The sequence below is a fragment of the Poecilia latipinna genome, unplaced genomic scaffold, assembly GCF_001443285.1.
Source record: "Poecilia latipinna isolate Pla-1442-1.1 unplaced genomic scaffold, P_latipinna-1.0 Scaffold140, whole genome shotgun sequence".
Classification (NCBI taxonomy): domain Eukaryota; kingdom Metazoa; phylum Chordata; class Actinopteri; order Cyprinodontiformes; family Poeciliidae; genus Poecilia; species Poecilia latipinna.
In genome coordinates this window covers 378,329-406,273 of record NW_015112756.1, presented here as the reverse complement: position 1 = coordinate 406,273, position 27,945 = coordinate 378,329, and the positions used below count along the sequence as shown (strand labels likewise).

At 39.3% G+C, this 27,945-nt stretch overlaps 1 protein-coding gene across 1 annotated transcript in view; it reads right to left on the bottom strand.

The window, feature by feature from the left end:
• Positions 1-10,634: 10,634 nt before the first annotated feature.
• Positions 10,635-27,945, bottom strand: part of LOC106945341 (uncharacterized) — a 38,181-nt gene continuing 20,870 nt past the window's right edge. The window contains exons 2-16 of the mRNA XM_015028963.1: positions 26,899-26,949; positions 24,005-24,105; positions 23,682-23,808; positions 23,520-23,569; positions 21,288-21,420; positions 20,905-21,063; positions 19,938-20,055; positions 19,537-19,598; positions 18,366-18,491; positions 18,171-18,265; positions 17,937-18,092; positions 17,662-17,858; positions 16,544-16,673; positions 12,329-12,522; positions 10,635-11,743 (exon numbers count right to left, since the gene is read on the bottom strand). Of these exons, the coding sequence (XP_014884449.1) occupies positions 11,509-11,743; positions 12,329-12,522; positions 16,544-16,673; positions 17,662-17,858; positions 17,937-18,092; positions 18,171-18,265; positions 18,366-18,491; positions 19,537-19,598; positions 19,938-20,055; positions 20,905-21,063; positions 21,288-21,420; positions 23,520-23,569; positions 23,682-23,808; positions 24,005-24,070 (1,848 nt within the window). The 5' untranslated portion in view covers positions 24,071-24,105; positions 26,899-26,949 and the 3' untranslated portion in view covers positions 10,635-11,508. The remainder of the gene's footprint in view (positions 11,744-12,328; positions 12,523-16,543; positions 16,674-17,661; positions 17,859-17,936; positions 18,093-18,170; positions 18,266-18,365; positions 18,492-19,536; positions 19,599-19,937; positions 20,056-20,904; positions 21,064-21,287; positions 21,421-23,519; positions 23,570-23,681; positions 23,809-24,004; positions 24,106-26,898; positions 26,950-27,945) is intronic.

The window sequence follows — 27,945 nt, the reverse complement described above, 5'->3', positions numbered from 1 at the left end:
AGGCTTTGTGTCTGACCACTTCCACATATCTTGAGCCATTTTGCTTCTGAAAGATCCAATGACAACAAAAGAATTTATTATGCCAATAAACCTAAAGAGACTCCCAGCGCTGCAGAAGGAGAAATAAACGGGACCTAAACATCACAGATCCTCCACCATTTGTAACAGCTGCTCTTCCAGATATTTGTCATTCAGTCTACGTCAAAGCGATCTGCAGGGTTTACTAAGTACAGAAACCTTCACCTCTTTGTGGTTCAGCATTTAGCAACTCAACTATTACAAGTTTTTTCTTAGGACTTAACTCCAAATTTATGGCAGAAAATTAACCTATTTATTGATTTCTTCATGGAGCATACTTGAAATAATTGAATCCAGGAGGGTCACTGATTGGCTGTATACCCAAGAGCAGACATGAGTAAGATTGTGGATGTTTTGTACGCTTGTGCATTTTAGCAAAATGGGAAGGTCGTGGTCTTTAAAAAAAAAACAAAAAACAAAAGTAGCTTCTTCTTCCTGAACCAACTAACTTGGATTTATGCTAAATAAAGAAAAAGATAAGATATTGCCGACAAAGCTTTAACTAAGCTTCCCTTTGGAAATGCTGCACTATCTCTTTAAGTAAATGTAAGCAAAGCTTCAACCAAAAAACGGGGGCATTTGAGGCAACTGAAGCGCAGTATGTGCTGCAAGAAACCAGCATAACAACAATATAACCTCCTTATTGCTGGAGAGAGAGAACGGCACCATGTTTTAGTGAGGCGTCTTCAGTAAGCCTGGAATAAACATGCTCATGTCCGTGAAATTTTTTAAGACGTGCTGCATATTTTATCTGTCTGAGCAGATTATTAAGATACAACTCTGTGAAATTACTTCATGTTAAAGAAAATCTACTGATCTCAGACTGGCTGAGCTCAGATGACCTGGTAGCTTTGTGCTTTTAGTTGAGTATATGTACAGATATAATATATGGTTGTGTGTTTTTTTTTTTTTTTTTTTTTTTTTTTTTTTTGGTTACATAAGCACAACATGGATCCGCAACCCTGCAAGCTAGTCACACCTGATGAATAACAGAATGACCTGATTTCTTGTATCTCTGGAGACATCTGTGCAGATAAAGGAGCACGGTGCATCGGGCCCCAACTTCCCTTCTCCAGCCTGTCATAGCATCAATCCCGCCTTCAGAAGTGCTCTCCGCAGGGAGCGAATCAGAAAAGGAACTGCGGTTTAACCTTCTCCGTCGTTCTATTTCTGTGCTATCTGTGAACATATCTATCCATCCGCCCGGATATTTTGTAGTCTTTTCTCTCCTTCCTCCTTGAAGACAAACCCCTTCTCCTTTTCTTCCTGTCAAGCCTCCTCTTCTCTTTTTATCCGTCCCTGCTCCCTGCCTTGTTTCAGCAGCAGCAGCCGCTCTCGGAGCTCTGGGACTGTGATTAGGACTGAGGAGAACTGGCTGTAAGACAGAGACAAACTCAGAACTGGGTCATCATTGTTTCTATGTGTGAGGACCTGCTCTGCAGATAAAAAGCTTGACGACAAGAGAAGAAAATGATGCTCGGTACAAAACTGGGAGACGTTTCTGGGCTGCAGAAGGAAAAAAAAAAAAAAAGGAAGAATTGGAAATGCAACACAGAGTTTATGTAATAGGAGTTGAATAAAACATGCTGCTGGCCTGCTTCTCCAACTAACCCTTCAGCTTAATAATCACCCGTTAGTTGGCTTTAGCCGTGGGGTAAAGATGATTATGCTATGGTCAAGAAGTGCAGGGCGGTAAAAAAAAAAAAAAAAAAAACTTTGTCACTGTGTGATTCTCTGCTCTCTGATTCTGTCTCTCCTTCTTCTTCTCTCTGCAGTTGTCTCAATGTGTCTTCCAGCCCTTTAGCAGACAGTCTGACAAGGTCTGTCCCACTGGCCAACCATTCAGCACTCATCATGCGCATCATTTCCTCTCATCATTCCCCCTGGTGTGCTTCTTCCATCTCCTCTGGCCCACTCACTCACCATCAAACACTCTAGATATATACGCTTTTATTTGTGCGGAAAGTGTGTGTGTGTGTGTGTGTTTGTGCCTCGGCGGTGATGTAGTGAGAAGGAACAATATTGTTCTGAGTGTGGGTTTTTGTTTGATGGATTGTGGTGTCAATTTGAAGCAAGAAATCTACAGTGTCATCTTTTTATATCACAAGTGTTTTTCTTTGTTCTCGCACAAATCATATCGAAAGCAACAAGTACAGCGGGGGAAACGGGTATTGAACAAGTATTGACATTGTCAGCTTTTTCCTGAGGAAATACACCCTAAATGGACACTTTATTAGGTACACAATTGCTCGCTAGACATGAAGACGGCAAAATAAGGATTTGAACATGAAATTGTTGGTGTCATCAAGGCATCAGCTAACAGCTTTTGGTGCGAAAAAGAGAAAATATTCAGTGAGCTGTTGTGTAAATGGGGTTGGAGGATAATGATAAATCCCCTGCTCCATTTTCCCCTCATTCTTGAACAAACCAACAGATGCTTAACATCTTCCACTTGGAGCAGGACCTTGTTACTGACATGGAAATTGCTCTCTACTCATTTCTGGCTCAAGATCGCCGGGGTGTCCGTAGTGATGTGAACGCTGCACTGGTCTGTCGCGGTGAGAAGAGAGCTGAGTTGAAAGGTGAATCTCTCAACTTGGTAGTCAGTCTATGTCCCCTATCTGCACCTATTGGTCACGAATTCTGGGTAGGGTCTGAAAAAGCGAGATCACGGATTGCAGAGGAAAAATTTAGTTTCCTTCACAAAGTGTCTGGACTCAACATGAGAGATGAGGAGAATAGTTCGATCATGTGGGAGGGCCTCAGATGACCCCGGTTTTCATGGTCTTTCCCATGAAAACCAAGGTTTTATTAATCCCCAAAACTCACCTGGTTAGATAAAAAATGAAATACAGATACCTCCAAACAACCAAGTTTCTGTGCCATCAGCATGTATCATGTTTTTGCTTATTTCTGCTGTGTACTTATTTATTTTATTCCACTTTATGTTCTGGCTGATTTGTTTTGGTTAATTTATGTATGAAGAATTTTTGGTTTGTTAAAAATATCTGCTCACATCAATAGTCTGAGTATTCACTGGGAAAACCATCAATTCATTCAGTGCCTGTTTTCTCTGTTTTTTGTTTTTTCTCATCATTGAGGTGTTCTTTATCATCTGCTGTCAAACAATATCAAAGTGAGAGCATCGGGCAAACATGATTTAGTGCCGTCTCAGCTGCTCAGTTGAGTGCCGTTATTTGTTAGTCCAATTTCTTTGGGTAAAGGTGGATAACTTTCATCATGTCCTTAAGACTTCCACTCAGTTTCTTAGCGGATGGTATCGAATGGAAGATTCTGCATCCATATATTATTCTCGTATTTTACAAAAATTTATCTTTTTTTTTTTCTGTTGCTTTCGTCAAACATTTATTGCGAATGAGATTCAGCAGTGCCTTGGCCTACTTTCCAAAACCATCAAGGAGCAAATAATCAGCCCTGGCTAAGGATTTGCTTGGCAGTCTTTCAAACATGGATTCTTGTGAAGCATCTTTCTGTGCAAGTAATGGGTTTCACTGAGAGACTTTCTGAGTGTGTCTGCTGGGTTTTTTTGTTCAGCTAACAGGGCAAATTTTGAGCCCTCTACTGCCATCTAGAGCACAAAAGCTGCTGTTCATCAGGGATCAGGCTGCCTTTGAGCAAAGCTGCTATTACTTTGTTTTTGTGGGAAAATTGTCATAATTCAAATCTTAATGGTTTGGCTATTTATTCCATATTTGTTACACCTCAATAGATCATTTCTGTAGTGTTTTGTGCTTTCTTTCCTTTTTTGATAATCTCCCCCATACAATGCCGAGGAAGTGCCAGAAATTGCCTGTTTGTTGTTCAGCGAGTAGGAGGATATTTCTTATTATTGTACAAGTAACCTCAACTGCACCCACGCCTGGCCTTTTGTCGAGGCCATACCTCATTAGAGAATTAAAACATTTTTATTGTTGCTTTTTAATCCAACATTAGTGGTTCCAAAATCTTCTTTATGGGAATAACCTCCTCAGTGAATACCAGGTATTTTAAAAACCGGTGCAAAAGGGCTTTTTTCAGTTTGCTGTGTTATGCTATAAAAGCAGCAGCAACACAAACATTCATATTCATCGGCACCGCGTGATTGGCTGAAGGAGGGCTGGATTTAGGAGGAAGTTGGTTCCTGGTCGAGAGCCAATTTTAGTGCCTCCTACACAAGTTTCTTTCTGTGCATGCCAACTACAGTAGATTGATAGTTAGATATATGTTACCTTCAAGATTTTTAGGTCTCATCCCTGAAAAATGCTATGTTTTTATTTTTCCTATGTTTTTATTTTTTAAATAATTCCTTATAAACATAACTATATGTCCAAGGAATGTTTTTATCCATATGTAAAACTCTCCATTAACTGAAAAACTAAGCCAGCTGAAGCTCTTGCTAAAGTCATACTCACGTTTGAATGCTATAGATGCCCTTATATATTTCATTTTTACACAGAAGTTACATTGTCCAAGTCTGAAATCAGAAAATAAGACTAAAACTACAGCCTGCTTTCACACCAGCTCTGACCTCAAAATCCAATATGGCTGCCTTTCGTCTCAAACTTTGTTAAAAATGCAGACAATGTTGGTAGCTTGTTCCCTGAATACAACAGTTAACAGGTTTTCTGGCGTGGCTCCCTTCCCAAATAGATTCTTAGGTTAGAATACCCCTTCAATAGCCCAGTAGCTGGACATGCAAATGAACAACTGAAAACTCATGGATTGGTTAAGACACTTCCTTGGTTCCTAAACTGACCTTGTTCCCACATCCCAGACATTTTCATCTCGGAGGTAAATGAAACACAACTGTTCCTGGACACTGAAGTGTCCTCTAAATTTTCTTACCAACACTTCTGAAAAGTTCATGATAGTACAAAAATCACTGTTGTTGAACTTTTTTTTTTTTTTTTTTTGCTTTTGGTGCTCAGTAGGCCTACAACAAAATCAACTTGTTAGTATTTACCTTTGAAATAATAATACCAGTAAAGTTACACCAAGCTCCACCAGCAGTATTTGTTTAACAGTTTGAATCTGCTTCTTTCTCTTCTTTTGATTTCTTCCCTTTTTTGCTATAAATCTTCCTTCCTTTGTAGTCTGCACTACACTTCTGCGACTTGATTCAAGATTTCCCAGCCACTCATTGCTGATTATGTGCCCTGATGATTTTTTCCCATAGCCATTTTCATCTAGTGTTAATTAAACCTTTCATCGGACAAAGACACGAGCCATTATGGTCTCTGTATTTCAGAGAATAGATTGAAAAATGACGAATGCCTTATGCTGACCTTTCCCCGGTCTCTGCCTGCTGGCAAGGCAACGGAAAGCATATTTAGCAGCATATTTATCTCATCCAAAGCACACCTCAGACTTAATCCTAATGGCCTTTTCATTATCCCTCTAATTAAACGGTGCAATGAGAGTTAAACTGTCTCTCAGCTGCCTTTGAAGAGTGGCCCTAATGTCAAACCCTGTCCATACATGTTAATCTGGGATAGTTAAACCCACATTAAAACACAAAGTGTGGTCATCAATCATTTGTGTTTCTCCTGAGTGTACGCTTCTGTAATTGTCTTAAAAAGTAAATAACAGTAAAAGGAGCATGGCTCATATTTATCGCTCTGTCACGTTTGGGTCATTAGTAAAGACAGAAGTTCCCAGCAGTCACTAAATAAATACAGTGTTGTTTGATGCATGTGGAACTCGGTGTGTAATGCAGCATTGTGTAGTCCTACTTTAAAACGTGACACCAAGACAAAAGAGAAAGCTTTCACTAAACTCTGCTGCTTGGGAACATTAAGGTTTCTCATACAGTTGCAGCGGAGAATAAAAGGTGAAATGAACCAAAACTTTGTCAGAGTACACATTTTTCAACAGCAATAAGTTGTAGCTCTCTCTGCAATTAACTGAATTACTCACCTGAAATGTTGTGAAGCTGAATGTAAACATCACTGGTACTGGAGAAAAATCAGCCGGCGTCCAAATAATTACTTACTCCATCCAGTCTGACCAAAGCCGTACATGGTCAAAGGGCGATGGAGAATCTGAAGAGTCTCCATTGACAAAAGGTTACTTTCCAAACAGCTTGCATTCAGGTACAGCTGGGACACAAGGTTTTCCTAAATTTTTAAATAACTCCAAAGTCATTTAAGGATATTTTATTCTCAGATATGGGGACAGTATTATTTATAAAATTCTAATCAACATTTAATGTTTTCAAGTTATTATGTTGTTGTTTTTCATCTAAGAAAAAGGCCAAAAAATCCTTGTCTGAATGCTGCAACCATGTGAAATGGTACCAATATTTTTGTCACGATTGGTTGTATAAATAATTTATCAACATGTGTCCTTTCTCCCCTGCTGCTTAAATCTTTTCAAATGAAAGGTTACCTCAATTCAAAGAGTCGAACGAGAGATGCCAATAGTTGCAGAAGGTGCTATATTTGTCAACAAAGTGAAATAGATTTCGCATTAAAATATACCTTGGTTTGAGCTGTTAACATGTTTAATATGACTCCAAAATGACCACTTAACAGCGTTGAGTGTTGAGGCAGCCTCCTTAATATGTTTCTTACAAACCATCTAGGAAGCAAAGATGTGCAGACTTTTCCACATTAATTAGATAAATCTACACATTTGTCACTTCAATCAAACTTCTTGGGTATTCATTCAGCCATGAAACATAATCGCTGTAAATTATTTTCATTTCATGAATAATGGGAAGTAATCAAAATCACTTCATAATCAACCCCAAGAGAAATGATTTTCTTTGCTGCCACTCAAGTAATTTGTGGGGATGCAAAACAGGAGTTTGTGAGATGGCCAGTAGATGGCAGTCTCTGCTCATGCTGCCGTGTCTCAGTGGTAGCCGCAGCCTCACTATGCCTGGTGATAATAGGATAATAGGCCCTCACTAGCCTGGAGACGTTTAGCTGATAAATATCTTTGGGGAGTCTCTGAAGTGCTCGGTGCAGCTAGATTAGCCACAGGAAAAAGGCTGAAGTTCCATTTCCACTCGAGTAAAATGAAATGAAAAGCCTCGGGGATTTGACTGTGACCCTCTCAGCCCTCACTCCCACTGAGTGATTACTGAAATGTAAGAGGCTAGAGGGCATAGACCACTATTAACAATATTGGGCTGTGCAGCACCGCAGAAATGAAAATCTGATGAGAAAATGTGAATTATTTTCTAATTAACATACAAGCAAATTCTTAATTACCTTCAAATAAATTGCATGTGTTCTTGCAAGAGAGAGCGAGAAACACAATCCACCTTTGTTTTGTACAGTATCATAAAAGGCTAAATGCCAGTGTTGTTGTTTTTAGCATTTAGTGAACAGGAATTCCTTTGGTTCACTTTAGACCTGTATGCATTTTATTGGCTTGTGTGGGATTTGGGCAGGAAACCAGAGCTAATGCCCCCTCTCCCACTTCAAACGGATGCCAGGCACCCTTAAATGTCATGGGGTGGTTAGAGAGTTGAAGAAGGTGGGAGGGTAAGGGGGTGGAGGAGTAGGGGGCTGAAGAGTGAGAAGCTGTGGCTCACAGGACAAAAGGGAGAAATCCAGCCACACCGGACTCCGTTTTGAGCTTATCAGTGTGCACTGGATGTAACTTTACTGAACCCACTAAGCCAAACCAGATGCAGGTTGCTTCGTGCCACTGTGTGTCAGGTACAGAGCTATAGGTCAACCTGAGGCACTTTGCTGGTATGGGAAGATGCCGCTGCATGCCGCTCAAACCTACTGCAGATGTTCCTGATGAGCAAACAGAAGAGCACTGGTGCTCTGCGGTTCATCCTCTGTCACTTAAAGTAGTGGCTCCCAAATCTTTCAGCTTCTGACCCACAAAATAACTGTGGAAGAGATTCATGACGCTGACTGTCTGTTGAGGATATAAGTATTTATACTAGACAAGGGTGCAGTAACAAAAACACAAGCCAATGTAGGCTGTGTGCAAGTTGTTACTCTTCCAGTAAAAATAAATAATTGCCATTATTCCATGAATCTTTTTTTTTTTTCCATGTAGTTCGATTTATGTAGCGGATGTTAAGACCTCACACATGGTTGTTTTCAACCCTGGTTAAAATACTGAAATTGGTTCTGGGAATTATTAACTTACTGATGGTTTTCTGAGGTGACTTTCTGTTTAAATGTTAAGAGTTTATCTTCAATGCAGTTGGTGCATCTTCTCTCCATATAAATTCAAATTAGTAGCAGACTAGCCAGCAGCTCTATAGGTAGGGCCTCTATAAAATCTGTTGTATTATTTTCCATCAGTTTTCTCCCCAAATTACTCTTTTTCTGTTTTTTTTTTTATTTTATTTTGTTTTTGTTGCTGTTCTGAGTTCCACGTTTTCCCAGCCCGTTAAAAGCCAGCTTCCTGTTCTACGCTTTGCGTCGTACAGGGGATCTGGTCCCACAGCTATAAAGAAATGATTACCTGCTTGAGGCACGGACTCTGTTGAAGTTTTAAGCAATTGGATTTGATTTTATCCCCTTGCTAATGTTCGGCCATGATGTCTGTAATGCACCAACTCAATCGTAGAGGAAGCCTTGTTATAAAGCTTACAGCGTGTGCTGTAGACAATCATCACCTACACTGCAATAGAAAAGCATTTAAAGGTCTTCAACTTTTCTCTTGCTCCGACTTTAATTGCTCAATATTTGGAAGCATGGCCAACATGGACTCAATGACTTTGTTCACTTGTCATTGCCAAACTACAATCATAGGTAAATTGCACTTCTACAACAGCGCAGAAATCAACGTGATTGTTCACAATTCCTCCTTGATATGTATCTGTAGCATCTTTTCATTTTCTGATGGACGTTGGTGTTCCAGTGACTTCCTTTCATCATGGCGGATTGTTTTTTCTGTGTGGAGAGGTGAGCTGAGCTCCACCTTAACAGGTAACAATGGGTACCTGGCAAGGTAGTTTCTGGTCTGCAGAAACTACTAAAGAGTGCTTGCTTGCAGATATCTGCGAATTCTATGAGACTGTTGTGAATTTCATTTCCTTAATTAAATTCTGCTAGTCTGTCCGTGTTTCGTCCTTATGGTTTTACCAAGGCCCACTGGTGACTCAGATGGCGAGATCAGTGTCAGTAATATATTGCTTAATGTAGACTTGGTTTTATTATGTATGAAACCATTTTATATGATACTCTTGACATGTCCCGTTTTCAGTACGAGTTTTAATCAGGACGATTATTGGTGGCTTACCGCCTCCAACTTCCATTTCTCCTGTAAATAATCAACAGCTAGCTGCTAGCTCGAGTACTCAGAGATACAATAAATGAAGATCCCAGGAGACCCATCTACTAAGGGTCAGATATTAACTGGTTTTAACATTTTAACAGAACCTCATTTCAAAAATCGTAAACTAACCTTTAATGTCTTGAATGAGATATTTGGGTTTCAACGTGTCCAGTTAAATCCTCACCAGATGGATTTCTTGTGCTTATTAGATTGACAACATGCAATAGTTTTATAGCAGGAATATCAAAGTCTGCGAGTATGTGTTCAGAGGGTTGTGTCGGTCACTGGGAGTCCCTCCGTCTCTTTCTAGTCTTGCCAGAATGAGTGTTTATAGGATTTTAGTCTCATTTTCTCCAGCGTTAATTTGTTTCCATGAAGGTAGCCATGACACATTCTTTCCTTCTCCTCAGCCTTTGTGTGGCTTTATTTTATAGAGTTGGGAATTTCTCTCCATGTCTCTTTGCGCTGAATAGAAGACCAGACTACCTCAGCTGCTTTCACGCTGCTATTTTGACTCTGAGCATGATCATCAATAATTTCTTCCCCTTCTCTTCCTTCCCACAGCGTCTCGCGTCCAAGCCCTGGCATTGAACTGTTGCCGTTTTTAAGTACACTTTTCATTGTATTGTTAAACATCCTGAGGTTTGTTATTATGGTTCGTCTGTGTGAGTGGATAGACAAACATGTTGCAACGTGGAGGAATTCAATTTCCCATGCCTGTAAAGAAGTCTCACATTTCCAGTTTTGCCAGCATGGTACTCCTCCCTCCCTGTGGCTCAGTTTGGCAAGCAGCAAATGCCACCTCTGTCATCATCGGGATTATACGGAGCTCATTTGGCTTTGATTAGAAAACCATTAAAACACAAACGTGTTGGTGACTGACCTGTGACCTTTCTCATCATGGGACAAGCAAAACCAGTTCCTCACTTTTCCTCTCAGGCTCTTTGGACCCCTCGGGGTCTGGGTCAGGGTTTGGTAGTGTTTGTGCTGTCTTTCTGTCAGACATGCATGATCCACTGCCACTTAGTAAGAGCAGGAAGAAAGGGGGCTGATAAATGGGCTACTTCCGGCCCCAAGGGTTTGTTCATGCAATGCAGTGGATTACGTTACGGCTTGCCAACAAAGACCCAACCTCCTTTCATTTAAGAAACACTCTGCTGTGAACAGTATTCGGGAGGATCTAAAGTGTCAAGTTGGCAAGGTGAAAGCTTGCAGAAAGCCTAAGTGTGCTAATCAAGTCGGACTCTTCTTGCAGTCTGTTTGGAAATCGTTGTCCAGAATGCAAGACAGTTTTGTGTCAATATTTACTTTTTTTATTTCCAGCCATTAGTGATGATCCAATCAAAGACAAAGATTGCTGTCCATTCTTCTTTGGAAAATAGTACAACCTCAACCACACTGGATGAAAACATCTATTTGCAATTCTAGTCACAGATTCTCAGTTGGATTTAAATCTTGGCTTTGACTAGGCCATTCTAACTCACAAATATACTTTGGCCAATTCATTCAGAACTGGTCAAAGGCAAATGCGAATTAAGCAGCTCCTTAGGGGCCCAACACCATTAGGCCCCCAAACACATCATTTGATTTTGTTTTGTAGTGACAGATTGCACGTTTGGCTCATTTTAGACACCAATTTTAAAATCAAAAGATATTAAACTTGCTAATTTGTTTACTGTAAATTTGGTGTTTGTCTGCAGATGTTACTTTCTAATAGTTAAATTAATATGCCACGCTTGCATACCTCTCTGCATTTCAATTAGAGCAGCTTTGCTTGTTTGCTACTCTTGAAAAGTTAGAATCAAAACACTGGTATGATGTAAGCTATTTACAAATGACACTGATAGTAATAAGTATGTTACACAAATAGTGTAGCCTAGGTATGATAAAGTATCTGATTTTGACATTTTATGTGGGCCCGTCCCAGTCTAGCTACATGCTTAGAGTCTTGTAAAAGAGGGGAGAACAAAAATACCGGCCACCCTAAGCAGATTTTTGCTTGTGAAATATTTTGGAAATCCTTCATCATTTTTCTTCTACTTCATAATATACACCTGTTTGGCCAATCATATAAAATCCCAATAAAATACATCAAGGATTTGTAGGTCTAGCATGACAAGATGTGGAAATGTTCAAGTGGTATGACTACTTTTCCGATGCTCTGTAAGCCCACTGTTAGATGGCCACAATCTTTCTCTGTGGTGCGGTTTCTGTAGTTACTTCATCCCTTTGAGGCCAGAGTGTTTGGACGTGATCTGGACTTATGTCCGGTTGCTTGAGACAAGTAGAGACCAGAGTAGGTGGAGGCTGGCGAAGAACAACAATCTGGACACACGGTCCGAGACGCAGCAGATCGTTCAGCTCTTCCAGGGTGGCGCTGACCACCGGCACCCCATTCACTTCCACGAGTCTGTGAGGACAAAGTGGTAGGTAATAAGTGATTAACAAATATTGAAGAATATGTATTTTACAGTAAGCTTGATAATAATTTCTGGCATTCATAAACAAACAGGATTTACATTAGGATAGATGGCCTGCAGGTTTTTATTCGCTTGTAAAAAAAAAAAAAAAATACAACAAAAGACTGTTTTCGACTCCGTTGGTTCTTTATTTTCTCTGTAGTCACGGATCTTTCCATGGCCAAACTGTTTCTACGAGCAAAAACAACACCACTGAGAGTATGTGAAATTGTGTCTCTAACAGCTTTGTTTCTCTAACAATACACTGACTATAATTCCTTAATTGCTTAAATGCATGACATATTTGTATCTGCTCATTTTCTCTCTCTTCTGCATCCAAGTATTACATGACTCTGTTGCTTGTTTTGGGGCTATTATTTAATGAGTCTCCATAGCTACTGAGCATAAAAAAATGCACCAATGAAAGAAATGAGTAAGATCTGCTTTCACTTGCTAGGGGGGGATCAGTGAACACACTTTAGTCAACAATCCTAAATGATCTGCCCAGGGTGGTTTTGTTAGTGCACCTTTCTTACCTGTCCCCCACACACAGGTGGGAGTTGTCCACCTTCACCACCACCAGTCCTCTGTCATCTCTGTGGCAGCATGTGAAGCCATAATGCCCATCAGAAAGCTGCTTCTCTTGCACGACCATCAACATGGCTGGAGACTGAGGCGTCACAAGCTGGCTCAAGCTGCCTAAAGCTGAAGTCTGTTTTTGAGCTTTCTCCTGTAATAACATGAAACAAAAACTCAAACAATGCAGTATTTTTTTTTAAAGAAAATAAAAGTCTGACTAGTGTAGCATTTAGATTTGTCCCACTTGATTCAATGCTTTGTAGGGTCACCTAGCTGTTAGTCTGTATCCATGAAGACTACACAGTGAACCCTCGGTATTCATGGGAATTAGGGACCACAAAGCTGAAATCTGTTAATATTTGAGAAACTCATAATAGGTTATAGCTGCCTGTATTTGCTGTTGAAAAACCAAATATACCTTAAAACACAGTGGAAATAGTATTTTAAGCTAATTTCCACAGTCTTCCTTATCGCCCCTCTTGGGGTTACAACCAATAATCGTCAAGGAAAATGACAGTTCTAGATAAGCTGCTTTGCAAACACCAGCCAGTAGCATTTCAAGTAGTGTCACACCCAGGTTTCAGTTTTCTAAGCTGGCTTTTCTTTCAAATATTTTAGATAAGCTCTACAAAATATCCATTAACAGACACACTTTCTGCGAATAGCTTAGCATTATGCTCCACAGAAAATTTTGCGATTTCTGAACTGGGAATAGTCAACTGTGTTTTCTAGCATGAGTTTTGGTCGCTCCTAGGTGTGGTGCATTTACTATTTGGAAAATGTGTGGATTCTATACTTTCTGACTGGCTGGTCATTGGTCAGGGATGATCATGCTAAATATTTCCAATTCTCCCCACAAGCAGATTTCTTGATGCATTCAATGGCTGCAAAAGTGCAGCATGATTTATCATTATGCTTTTTTGTATATTTTTACGTTCCCACAGGAAACCTTTGCACACATTCAAAACAAACATGTCCATCGAGCTTAGATAATGCAGTTGCATAACTAATTAATTTTTAATGTCATGTTAGGTCTCAATTCAAAGCATAATTCACCATTGGTGATTGATGAACTATGACTTCTTTTGTTCTCTAAACTGCCTGTCAAACTTGTTATGTGCCACTGAGTTATAAAAATAACCCGGATATCGCCTCCTTTAAAGTTACACACACCACTACAGTACAAGAAAGTTCCCAAGAGATAAATACTGAGTCTGCGTCAAAGTCAGTCGACCACCAAGATATAATGATTAGCTCTAAAAGAGATCACGCCGCAAGAAGCTTGCAGGAATCAGAAATAACTTGTGAGTCTGACCACTGAATTCCAACGGGCCCTTTATCCAGCCTCTTGGCATACTTCTCTCTCCCCCCACACGGCGTGTGAATGCCTTGCAGCAATAGCTGCCGCCTCGCAAGGGTCAGGGGTCAAAGCTAAAGCTTCTCTCTCTCTAGACAAGTGGGCCAGACAGGATATATCAACGGAAACGCAGGCAAAGCCCCTCGACGAAACTCTAATATGTATTTTTTCCCTTCCAGTTTGTTCAGTTCTGGTCATATTTTAAGAACCTGAGGACTTTTCGTTTCATATTCTTCTTGTTTATCCGGAACTTTGAATGAAATCCCCGCCTGCCTGAGGCAGACATGCGGTACTATTCCACAAAACTAATGCGGAGTAAGTGAGAACATCAGGAATTATTCAGTGAAGATAATGAAACGGTGAGAAATAATCTAACAGGAGTGCAGTGAGATTAAAATTGAAGATGCTCTTTCTGTTGGTTTTTTGGGGGGGAATTTCCTTTTTGCACGTAGAGGACTTAGGTGCTAGGGAGGGATGAACCAATAATTTTCCAGCTTTCTTCTCTCCCACTATCCATCTGAAGTTTTAAAACCATTAAAGCTAAACGGATTATTTAAAGTCACTTCCCTCATTTGATGTTCTCACCCTTCACCCCTCGATCTGTGTCTCTGTTTTCCTCTGCTTCCCCCTTTTCCTCCTTCCCTCTCAGCTGCTTTATTGATGCTCTCCAGTCACAGGCGATCCTGGTGATTAGACGGCCGATGATGAAATATTTCCTTATTGTTTGAAATTTGGGGCAGCCTACGAGGAGCAAACACTGGGCGGTCTGTTCCTTATTTGAACAGCAGCTCTATCAGTTCCCAGACTGCTCCTTGGCTCTGACCTGTGTGTTAACTCTGATTAGGTCATATGATAAACATTAGTGCTGCTGCTTTTCCCACAAACTCAGCACCTAAAAAAGTGTGGCCTGGGGGCGGCAATGTGACACGGGGCACCTTTCAAAGCTGAAACCGCGTGTGTCCTTTCATGGCATCTCGTTAGGGCTTCACCGACGAGATAAAAGAGCCACATTAAAAAAGAAGGGGAGCTCCACTGGGGGATAGATGCAGATAGTTTTACACATACTGGCCCATTTCTCCATTTCACTCTCCCAGTAGCTTTTGTCACATGCATTCCTTTGTTGGTATGGTCACAGGCTCTCGAATGTCAGCGCTAAACATCCTTTTCTAAGTAAACACTGCCAGTTTGTCTAAATGACTTGCTCTGTCCGCTTGTTCATCCTCTTTTAAGCAACTCTTCCTTTTTAAAGGGCGTTCATTCTTGTTGCTCACAATAGCTGAATTCATTTCCGTGACCAAAAGCGCTTAGACTTCAAGCAAAAGTTGCTAATCAATAATAATGCATACAGAGCACACCAAACGTGAACATCAGTGCATAATGCAAAAAAGTCAAAAAAGTGTCTAGGAGGAGAGATACTGTCTGCCTGTCACTCACCGGGTTGACGAGTGACGGGCAACACCATGATGATGAGTGACCGCTTGGACAAATTTTTTTAATTCAAAACATTAAATTCCTTGAAACATTCTGGGTCAGTGCTGTAGTTTCTGCAGTGATTGTGGAAGACCAATTTTTATTATCAGTCCTAATTTTACTTATGATGATTTTTTTTAACTCTTTCTCACATGCTGTTTTTATTTTAATTATGTAAAGCACTTTGAAATGCCTTGCTGCTGAAATGTGCTATACAAATAAAATTTGATTGATTGATTGATGGTTGCACTACAATGATGTGCTCACAAACAACACATTTGGTTAACTCAACTGTCTGGCTGTCAACTTCCTGGTTTTAGCCATCTCCTGTAGCTGCTCTTGTCTCCTTAAATCCAAAATAAATGTTTAACAATCCAGTTCAGAATGTACTTTCAGTAGAGACACTGTTTTGTTAGGTGAGAAGAAATCATTCTCTTTTTTTTGTTTTACTTCTCAAGAGATTATTCAAGTTTCCTGTATCATTGCACTCACCGTATTCTGCCTCTGTCAGTCTAATAAGCTTTCCATTTAACATATTCTCATTATAAAGGTGATTTGTATTAATACTTCTCTGTAGCCATATAAGGTAAAAGCCATTACAGATGCCATCTATGGCAGAGCCTTTTGCATTCAGTGGGCATGACTCAAAAGGCTCATTTGGTTTCAGAAATGTGAATTTTAAAATTATCCACTTTGCAAACAAAAGGTTGCTTGTGATTTATTAATATTACATATTCTGAGGATTTTCAAGTTTTGTGACACTGAAACACAATGTTTTATGCTCGTTAATGCACCATTGTGTTTTGTCAAATCAGCAATAGTTTTGATTGGAGGATTATCTTCTCAAATAGCTGTGACCACCTTGTCTTACTGGGCTAATCTATTTAAGAGTTAAATATCTTTGTATACAAATAAATCTTAGCATGTCGCTGCAAACTGATTTATGCATCAGAACTGGAATGTCTGAAAGAAAAAAAGGCCAGTCACACAAGTTTCTTTGAAATGGTTAAGAATAGCTCAAAAAGCACCATATTCTGCAAAAAAACACCAAATTTGACTCTGCTATTTTCTGTGCTGAAATCATTTTATTATTCCATACCAAACATGCCTCTCCCAGTATCTGCAGTTGTTTTGGTGCACATATCAGTTTCTCAGTGTTTATTTTTGGAAATGAAAACATTCTCAGTCTCAGACGGTACAGCTTTCCCACATATTGGTGCAACTGTCATTCACACGCTGTTGATTAAACTCAACTGACTCAACTCCAGCGCTCTTTAAATCTGCAAATTAAACTCTGCAATGATGCAAGCATTCAATGAAAGAACACTCATTTTTTCTGCTGTACCTTCCTGGCGCTTCCTTGCCAGGCATTTAAGAGATGAGTAGCTTGTCGATTGAGATGTACAATGGTAATTTCTTCCTTAAACACTTGGCAGTTCAGCTTAATCTTTTCCAGCAGATGAACCTCCAGCTGTCTAAATGAAAAGAGACCACATTTCAGAGACTGTGACAGACATATATACATGTAGTCACATGCAATTAGCAAAATTAGTTGTTACAAGTAACATTTTATACTATCATTAGAGTTCTATGGGATTTTTTTTTTTTTGTCAGAGTTGAAGAAGTATAGTAGACAGCTCAGTCTCCATGAAAAATCAGTGAATCTCTGGGCCCAGTGTTTTTCAAAATACAACAATGCAGTAACTTTGAGGTCTCTTATAGCAAGGACTCTGCAACACCAGTCCTCCAGTGCCCCTGTTTTGCAACTTTTTAATGTACTGTTGCTCCAACACACCAGAATTATCTCCTTGGCATGTCGGCAAGTTTTGCAAAAACCTGGTCATTAGCCATTCATTTTATTCTTAGTCTGTTGGAACAGGGATGCACTCAAAGGTTGCAGAGCAGTGGCACTCGAGGACTGTAGTAACAGACCCCTGCTTTAGAGCACAGGTGTTCCGCTCTAGTCCTTAAGAGCTGGCTTCCTCCCAGCTTTAGATAAGTTTCTGCTTGCAGCACTGGTTTTAACAGTGCTGGTTTTAAAGCTCCAACTATTTCCTCAGCATGTCATAAAGTTCTGCAGCGACCTCCTAATGAATCATTATTTGATAAAAGTGTGTTGGACCATGGGAAAAAAATACTACTCACCCTTGAGCACTGATTTTGGACACCGCTATAGAAGAATGATGATATGACGCAATTCCTCTCTGGTACTCTCTCAACCATCGTAAGAAGAAAAATCCTCACTAACTCTTTTATTTTTTTAATGACATGACTATCTCTTGTGATGTAAGTAAACAAAAGGTGAAGAGTGTTAATGTTCCACCTCGTTCGTTAAAATTAAAGGTGTTATTCCCTGACTGTAACATTTTAAAGTGCAAAGTGTCATCACTTGAAGAGGGAAGAGTCCATCCAGTCTCTCTCCATTGCGAGGCTAGACCACCTCCACAAAGACACTTCACCTACTTGTTTTTATGAGCAGCTGAGTTGTTAATGTTGTCTCTGAGGATCTGCAGCCTCTGCCTCTTCTCCAGCAGTTGGCTGTTTACCATCTCCAGCCTCTGTTTCAGCTCAGCAGAACCCAACCTGCCCACATTCGCATCTGGGTCCATATTCTTTATCTCTGAGCAAAACGCTACCAGGCCGTGGTGAAGCTCCTGGACCTTGGGGAGTCAAAGGGATAAAATTGATTATAATTCTTACTATGAATTGAACAGGGCTTTTTGATTTTTACAACAGACCTGAAGGATGACATTCTGCAGCGAGTCCACCTGCTGCTTTAGCTCCCGGATCCTCTCCTCTTTACCTGGCTGGTTCACCTGGGCATTTTTGTTGACGTCGCCTTTTTCACCGTTCATATCCGGACTAGGTCCCGATGCAGAATTCGTTTGTTTGTCCTATTACGTAAAATCAAACAGAACGTTTGTTAGCGTGCACACTGTAAAATCTGTAAATACCGTGTCAAAGTTCATTACCGCTTTACACAGATGCAGCTCCAGCTGCTCGTTCTCTAATGGTGTCTTCAATAAAGCTCCTATCTGCTGATCCAGGGACAACTCCTCTAGGGAATCTGAGGAAATAAAACACAAAATCATATTAATACCCTCTTCATATAAAACCTCTGTATGCTATCGCAAACTATATGGGGATATTGCTGATTATCTGAGCACCTTGCTTCTCTTTTAGTGTGAATAGAGTCTTATTGTCCATCAGTCCCAGCATTTTCATGCACGAATCCATGATTTTTCCCACTGTTGTTTCCTTTGGGGTCCTCAGATGAACTATCCGTTCTGATGCTGCAACATTTGCATCAAAATTAAGTCATTTAAAACACATTTAAAAATCATTTTAAAAATCTACCTAAGAAGCTCAAATCTACACTGCAGACATTAACATACAGAGTCTTGCAAAAGTATTCACACCCCTATAACTTTTTTTTTATATTTGGTGACATTACAAACAAACTGTGATTATGTGGAATTTTATTAACTATATCAGCACAAATTAGTGTGAGTAATTATGACGTAAAAGAAATCCAACAATCAAATTGAACACATGGTTTACTATATTTATCTCAGTCAGATATCTGAAAAGTGTGGTGCTCATCTTTTTCCAGTTTCTCAGGGACGTCTTGTGTGTAGATTTGCACGTAAAGAGACCTCTTTACAAAATAGCTCAAGTTTAGTCAGATTATGTGGCACTTGTCTTCCTACATATTCTCATTAGGCTTTGAACCTGGACTTTGACTGGTCCATCCTATTGCAACTCTGACTGCATGTTTAGGTTTATTGTTTTGCTAAAAGATGAACTTCTACCACAGCCCAGAAAAGAAGGGTTTTTTTTGGGGGGGGAGGGGTTTTTTTGTCCTTCATTTCTATTCACCTTCCCATCAAACTCCACCAGTTACCTTTCTTTGTTGTAGAAAACTCATCCCCATATTATTTTTGCCATTATTCCGGTGTTCTGTGAGATGTGCTGGGTATTTAAGGTTATCCACAACTTTATCTCTGACCTTTCTGGTGTCACTTGGTTTTCATGATACTGTTTGTTCTTTAATGTTCATTAATACTGAGATTTAATTAATTTCAAATGGAGTAGCAATGCTGTAATTAGATGATGACTGATGGAAGTTGGCTGCATCATATTATTTAAAAATAATGCATTTCTTAAATCAAAAAGAAATCAATTAAAAAGTGAATTAAATACTTTGAAGATTGTCATTTGTCAAGATGGGGGGGAAAAGGCATGGGGTAATGACACTTTGCAAGCCTTTTTATTGTCTCTGCTTCAGGGAATAAGTGATAATTTACTATTTAAGTTTGTGTGACTGTGTTGACTCACCGTTAATTGTGATCTCTATCATCTGAGAACCCCTTGGTGCCATGAGGTTTTGGCTCCTGTTCCTATTGTCAAGCAAGATCATGAGAATAAAAACAACACTTGCTTTTTCCTTTAGTCGTATTTTGTTTTCACTGCGGTGCGCGTTTTTGGCAGTACTTCAGGGAACAGCACCAGCAGAAACTAATTAAAATATCTGTAGCATGTTCCTAATAGGGTTCTCTCTTTTGTACTCTGTAGCTTGTAGCAATAGAATGCAGCAGAGGTATCAGCCTGAAGGCCTCTGATACCGATGTTATTACACGTAATGTTTTCCTTCTAATAACCCAGTAGCTACAGACCTGCTGCAAGTATGTTTTTTTTTTTTTTTTATGTGCAAGGTTTAAAGAGTATATGACCTTTACCTGAACTTAAAAGAACGCCGATTCATACTCAGGCAGCTTACATGGGGAGAGGATGTGGACCTGCTCATGGATGCCGAATCTGTAGTGGACGTTTCCGTCTTACTTGGCTCTAAAGTCTCTGGGTAAAAAGGAAACATCAAGCAAACATGTATTTATTTTATTTTGTCAAGTTTAAAACCTTCTTTACAACTTTAAAGCCCGGATGTCCCAGTCGAGGCATTTTTTTTTAATGATTAGGATCGTACATCCTTACTAAACTCAACTCCCGGTTGTTGGAGTAATGCCTGTAATTTTATGTCAGCCAACCATAGTGTTAGCCAAGGAATTGTAACGACTGTGTTTTGCACAACCAAAATTACATGGATTGCAAAACAGACTGGATTGCAAAAACTTATTATTAGAGAAAACATAGTTTTTCTCTAATAATTTTAAATGGTGTTCACCGTGATGGACTGTATTGGACGCTGTGCCCTGTGACCTGCTATTTTGAGTACGCAAAACAGTTGAACCATCTGCCATTAATTAGTTCAACAACAATTAAGATGTTGAAACCAAAGCTTTTTAAAGAGGGCGTATTAAGTAAAATTAACTTTTGAGTTTGATTGTGCTGTACAATGGTACTATGTGCCTGGAAAATACATCATGCCACAGCTAAGAAAAGGAAAACAACTTTTTTTCTAAGTTTGTTCAGAACTGACTGGAAACGGCATTTTAACATGTTTCATAGTGGATCGTCAACAAGTCATATCAAAGCAGAGAGTAAAGCAGGGAGGCTTTCCACTTAGTAAACTACTCCATATGAAAACTGTCAGAAGGAACAAAATGTTTTAGGGTTATTATGTGTTACTTCAAGCAAATGTATGGCACTGACTGTAATAGATTTAAGGTGGTATCCATAAACAGCTAATCTGATTGATATATAGAAACAACTGCTTGACTGGGACATTCCTACTGAGGTGAAAAATACCAAGCAAAGAGTCAAGAGTCTGAGTGGTGGTGCTGTGAGGGTGGAGCGCATTATAGATAGCTGACAGTAATCGCTCCCTGTCCTCCAGTGAGCTGATGTGGAGGATGTCCAGTGTGTTGGCATCTACTGAGGCTATGTCTGATCCACACAGTTTAGCTTCTAAGAGAGAAGAGAGAAGACGCCATAAACAAACATGCATGCAGAAGTCTTATTTTTAATAGACCAAAAACAAAAGACAGATTTCTCTAAAAGGCATTTATGCATCTCTGCATCTCTTAACACTACGAAAGGATCAAGTTCTAACTAAAATTTTAATGATTCTGAATATATTTTGCTGCATGCCAAAGAAGAGCTAGGTGATGAGTCAAAATATGATGTTTTACCTCTGATTAAAGGGAGACATTTTTGCAGTCCAATACTGGTAAACCACTGGCAGACTTCTTCTATGCTCAGCTCACTGAGGGATTTGGCCTCTTGCTTGTATAAATCCTGAGAGGTAGACGATGTACATACATTCTGCAGCACATAGCAACCGTGTCATGCAATGGAAACCCTGTTTTATAAACACGATGTTGCAAAACACTGAGCATTTATATCGTCATTTCTTTCTTTTGTGAAGCCGAGTCATTTCTAAGGCAAAGATTCATACTGTATGAAGATGAAAGTTTTCTAAAACATCATGATTGCTTCAAGTTAATTTTGTTGTTTTTAACCAGAGATTGGTTAATTAGCTGTTTTTTTTGTTGTTTTTTTTGTTTCCTTTTTTACAAAGCAAGAGATGACGCTGACTTTCACTGTTGCTATTTAAATTCTGGCAACACTTCAAAACAAAATTCCAGAATTGTCAATGTTTGCGTCACCGTCTTATTGGAAATGAGTGTGACTGAGTTGGATATGCCCGTTAAGACATGTTGCTGCTCGTTAACATATTTGAGTCATTGTGAAGAGCTTAAACAGCCTGAAGAATTAAAACAACATTTTTTGTTTTGTTTTGTTTTGTCTTTTTTGGTTGCGCAGATTGGCTTAAATAAAGCCCTGCTGTTACCTGGAAATGTTTTCAACTATGATGGTGGCTGATATTAAATAAACTGATGGTTTGTTCTAGTGATGTTTTCATGAATCATGGTAAATAATATTATATCCACATCTTAGCCAACATTTGTCATGTACCAAAAAATTGTGGTAGTATAGTTACAGTTCTTGCCAGACCTTAATTTACATTATGTGGGATTTTTAATCATTTATTTGAGCTGTGCATTTTGCACGGTGGAAAGATTGATTTTTAAACACAAGACAGAAATGCACAAATGTGAATTTTTGGGGATTTTTCTCCCAATCCACACTGGGTCAAATTATACATCCTGGCTGAAATATATTCCATACACTTCCACTAATATTTGGATAAATATCCTTTAGTAAGTTACATAAAACCACAAACTGTTTGTAGTCATCAACAGCATATTGGGATAAATCTGGCTGGATGTTTGACCACTCTTCCTAAATGTGTTGGTTTTATTGGCTTTCAACCCCTTTTTAAGCATATCCCATCAATTCTCCATTGGATTGAGGTTGGAGACATTCCAGAAGCTCAGTGTTAGCTTGCTTTATTTATCCCGACGCTGGTTTTGGTGTATTTGGTGTGTTGGAGCTTCCAGTTCTGTCAAAGCTTCAGCAGCCTGACACAAACTATCAACCTCATGAGAAAGGAAATTGGTTAAGCTTTTCAAGAACAACACAAGAGCCACCCCGTCTCACCCAGCCGATTCTGTACTGGGAAGTACAGAAACACCAGGATTACAGGAGAACATGCTGACCCTAACCCTGCAGTGCGACACTTTGAAGCTTACCTGAAATGTTCAGTTTTCAACATCAACAAAAGCGCATCTCCCCCAAAGAGGTTTTATTGACACAATATGGCTTAACACTGAACTATCAACTTACTTCCAGTAAATCCACAGAAAATACAGTGGACAACAATAATACCCGACTAATGTCATAATTGTTTTTTAAATTGATGAACTAATCTTAACCAACTTCCTCTTGATTGGATTGGGTATAAAGGCTGGATCCATGCTGACTAACATGGATCCAATTTAAAAACCTTTTACCAAATCTGATAAGAAAGGTGGCCAAATACCCAGACAAAATTATGTCAAAAACTTGTTGAGAACCAGAAGAAATATGTTTTTTCTGGTGAACCCAGTTCTAGTTTTCAAAATCTATGGAAAATGTGTCTTGCACCCAAAATTATTATCATTTTAATGTTGATAATGTTTGGTTTAAAATGTGTATTTGTGTAAATAACTCACACAAAACCGGTGTTGTAACCACATGAAACTTAGCCTTGATGACAACAATTTCTCTGGATGTGAGTTTCTCTTTTGAACTAACTGTTTCAGTTTAAGCATACACCGAAATTGTAAAAGACACAAGGATCCTTGTTTGGAAAATTTCAATAACAAGAGTAAATTCCTGAGACTTTTTGCACACCCATTGTTTTACCATAAGGCCAGGAGAGATAGGGAAATCTAAACAGAGACTATTCAGCAAGCATCATCAGTAAACTGTGTGATGATGCTATGCTATTTAGGCCCCACTTTGCTTCTTTAGATTACCTTGTCAGTGAAGTTTCCATTCTGATCCGCTGAATGAGGCTCACATGAAGCTGGACAGACACACAACAAAAATAATGCCAGAAAGACAGTATCTAAATCACCCATTAGCTGGAGAAACGGCATTATGCACAATATCTATCCATAAGGTGCAGACAAACTCACCAATGGTTATGCGCCGTTGCTGAAGCGATCCTTTTCTTTCCTTGCACGGATCTGTGATATGTGTTGATGTGTGGAAAGCAGAAGTCTGAACTGTTTCTCCAAAACTGCAGGAACGTGTTAATGGTCGCTGTAATATAGGTTCCTGATTAGATAACCGTCCTATCTAATGAACTCAAAGTCATCAAATATAAGTTATTTCAACACATTGTCATATGCCAGTAATAATTATTTAGCAGATTTTCACTGTACTACAAGTCAGCTGCAGATACAGTTTCTAAAATGCAATATACACACGTGAGGAGAGGAGCTAGGAGTAGTCGTACCCTGTGGAAGGTAAAGGCCTCCATCCGGGCTGTGTGAGGAAGCTTGTCAAGTTCTTTCTTCAGCATGTCAGGACGGATAAGATCTCTGTTGCTCAAGTCATCTTAATAGAAGAAAACAATTAAAATTGCTAAAGAAAGAGCGAAAGCTTTAGATTTAGTCCTTATAAGCTTTTGTAGATTATAATGCTGAACAGTGCCTTGCAAAAGGATTAATATCTTTTGAAATTTTTCACATTTCATCATGTCGAAACCACAAACTTGAATGAATGTTATTGAGATTTTTTTCATAGAGATGGAAAAAGTGGTGAATTATTATGAAGCGGGAGGGATAGAAAACAATTTTCATAAAAAAAATAATAATAATTTGGAAAGCAGTTATCTAATACACTGGTTAGATCAGTCCTTTTTTTAAACTTAACACCCCAAAAGCTAAATATATAATTTTAACTTTAGGAAGTTATATCCCTGCCTGCAATAAATGGTGCCGTTTTTGAGGGTTGTTTTTGTTGGTGAAATAACTAAAATTGGTCGCATTATTTAATAGCTGGGGTCAAATTGGAGTGTATGTAATATTTCTTTGAAAAAAACGCATGTGGTCTGAAACCTAAATAGGAAGAAATATTTCTACAAAAATTATTCTTTGCACTATTGGTGAAAATTACCAGAAACAAACAACTTTTTCTCGGATAATCATTTTCAAACATTGCTCAGTTCTTTAGCATTTTTGGCCGAAACCCACAGGGGAGAGTCTAAAAAGTCATTTGTGGCTGTCACTCAAAAACTGCTGTTCACTTCCAGTCTGAAAGAGTCTGAGCTAATCTGCAAAGAAGACCAGGCAAATAAAATATTCAAAATTGGTAGGGGAAACCAAACACGCAAAAGCTGCAATTCATGAAAACCCCATGAATCACAGTGCTTTGAGTTCATGACTACGTGGGACTTTGGGCTGATCTAAAGTCTCAGTAAAATAACTTGAAGTTTGTGGTGATAGCACAATAAAATGTGAATAAGTTCAAGGGGTGTGAATACTTTTCCAATGTGCTGTAGATTGAGTTACTGAGCAACCAGCCAAACACAAGCCTGTCTGTCTGGTGGACGACATGCTTCTCTGACAGCCCAAATTCTTTCCCACAGGCAGCCCCTTTTCTTACATTTCCCAAATATCACTTGGTCATTTATTTTGTCCAATCATAACAAGCAAGACGAATGAGGCTGGAAACATGACATCCAGCTAAGCCCTGACTTTTTCATGCCACACATGGCAAACATAGTGATGTGACTGTGACAGCCTAAACTTCAATAAATTTCAAGGTTAAAGGATTAGGATGAAAAAGCAGTTGTCTTTTTGAATAAGCTAACCAAGAAAAACATGAGCATCGTCATATGAGTACTTTTTTTTTTGTTTCCACATTTCAGCTTGCCGTTTCTGAAAAGCTGGTTTGACATGGATAGGGGTTGAAACGAAGGCAGAGGCAGATAAGACAGTGTAATTGGTTTATGTGTGTCAGCACTGGAATCTTGTCTGGATCCTGGAGGAGCAGAAGAGCACAAAAAGGAGGGGCGTTGAGCTAGCAGTCTCTTCATCACCTGGCTCTAAGAGTATATGACCTGCAGCTAAGCAGAGGCAGAAAATTCTGTGTGCCAAGCCCCTGTCTTATCGAGGCTGGGCTGAAAGAACTGATGAGTGTTGGCTACATCGGACGACACATGGGAGTACCTTCATGTAGCTGACGACTGTGTGCCTTTGATATTCTGAGAAAATCACTTTCTCACTCAGTGACTTTTGTTATCTTCCTACAGTTCTTAAAATTACTCTACTCTCTCAAAGTGGAAGAATAGCATCCATATATTTCCATTTGCCCCTCTTGGACCAGCTTCTTAATTGATCTGGACTTTGACTAGGCCATGAGAATACCAACACCTCCTTTAGAATTGCCACCTCTAGATTGCCTCTCTGATACATGACTTTTGATGTCTTTGTTTACTGTCTTAATACAAGACAAGTCTTTTCAGACTCTTGTCTCCCTATCAGCTACGACCCCTGCTTTACTTCCCTGGTGAAGTAAAGCAGCACCACAGAATGATGCTCCCACCACCTTGTTTTGCTGTGGGCGGTAGTGTTTTCAGGGCCCAACATCAGTTTTGCAAAATATGTAGTGCTGTGGATGTCAGCCAGTTGTTTATGACAAAACGTGGAAAAATTATGGAAATGAATACTTTTCTGTGCCATTATATGACGTTCTTCAAAGAAACGAAGGACAGGAATATTCAGGCATGTTAAAATTCAGCCTAGACATAATCCATCAGTCTGAGATGCATGACTATCGGGGACAGCAAAACCATGAGTAAGCCTGCCTGCTAAGACAGGTTAGCATAGGCAGATCCTACATTTTGCCTGTGACACATTGTGACACACAGACAGACACAAGATTAACAACAAAGCGAAGCTTTAGAGTCATGACATTTCAGCACATTTGTGTAATGGATAGGGAAAAGTGATGCTTATCATTTGTACCATTGGTTTGAAAGGAAAGTCTGCTTTTTGAGAGAAGACGGAGGGAGGAGCGCATGCTGAGTCACAGCAACCCAAAACCTGGGAACAGGCTGAACAACCACACTTGGGGAATACGTGCACAATGGCTAAAAAGAGACTCCAACAAAGGGGAACTTCTACAACTCCCTTGTGAGGCGTTCTGGGTACTGTAGCCATGTCACATAATGAGAGCAATTTCAGCTGAATGGGGAACCAAGATCAAAACGGAAAGGTAGCACTTGAGTCTGAACAGCTGGAAGAAGAAACACTTGGTCTGGATCTGGATGACATTTACCTCTCACCTCGACTATTCCTTAATGGAAACAAAAAGACAGAATACAAGAACCAGGGAAAGACTTACCCAAGTTATTTTCAGTGAATGATAGAAAATGTATCCCTGCGTTGCTTCCCCCTGTGACAAAAAGAGAAGAAAACAGAAAACAATGTTTTTGCTGTGAAGTATGTCATAGCTTTTCAAATAGACGCAAAATTAAACAGGCATGAAAAAGAATTTGGTTGATAAGGTACTAAGCAGTTGGAGGAAATTTTAGGGTATTTTTTTGTTTCATATATTTATGAAATAGGCTGAACTGCTACAGGAACTCATTTGTTTCACTTTCTATCAAAGCCATTAACAGAAACAAAGCATAAACTGTGACTGTACGTAATATTGTCTAAGATTTTAAATGTACTGCTTTGTTTCTCTGGTGTATCATTATTTATTTCTCCTATAATGAATTAGTCATAAAAGTGGTTTTAAGTGAGAAGATAAAATGACAGTTATGGTTTTTCAATTGTGTAGCAGCCAGTGTTTGTATCCATGACAAATTTCTTCAAGATAGTAAAGTTTCTTATCTTATCTTATCTTATCTTTCTTAGAGAGCAGCTGGACTTCATCTTCTGTTTCATGAAGACATTTTACCTCTCATTTATAGTTACCCGTTTGTATTGCCTTGCACTTTTTATCCTACAAGAACCATAGAGAGGCTATAGATTAAAGATTAAGAATAAACCATATCTCTTTCACCTTCTGATGAAGATAACAGAACACAGAGAATAGCACATCAGGTTAAGACACTGCAGTTTATTTACAGCTCAAGGACAAAGGAGACTCCTTTGAGGACAGGGATGTGCACATTTCTTTGTCTCCGGAAGAGGAGACGAAGAGTTTCTATGTGAAACACAAAAACATAGCATAATTTACTCAGCTCATTAAAAAAACAAACAAACAAAAAAACAACTTTAGCTCTGCTCCCAGTCTGTTTCACAGCCATTCGTGCATCCTAAACACCCCTCATAGTGGAGTTCCAAGAAGGCATTCTTCAAATGATAACATTGCAAACAACAAGGATTGTTGGGTCAGTGACTCATATGTGTCTTCATCTGCTCATAGCTGTGGAGTACCTCA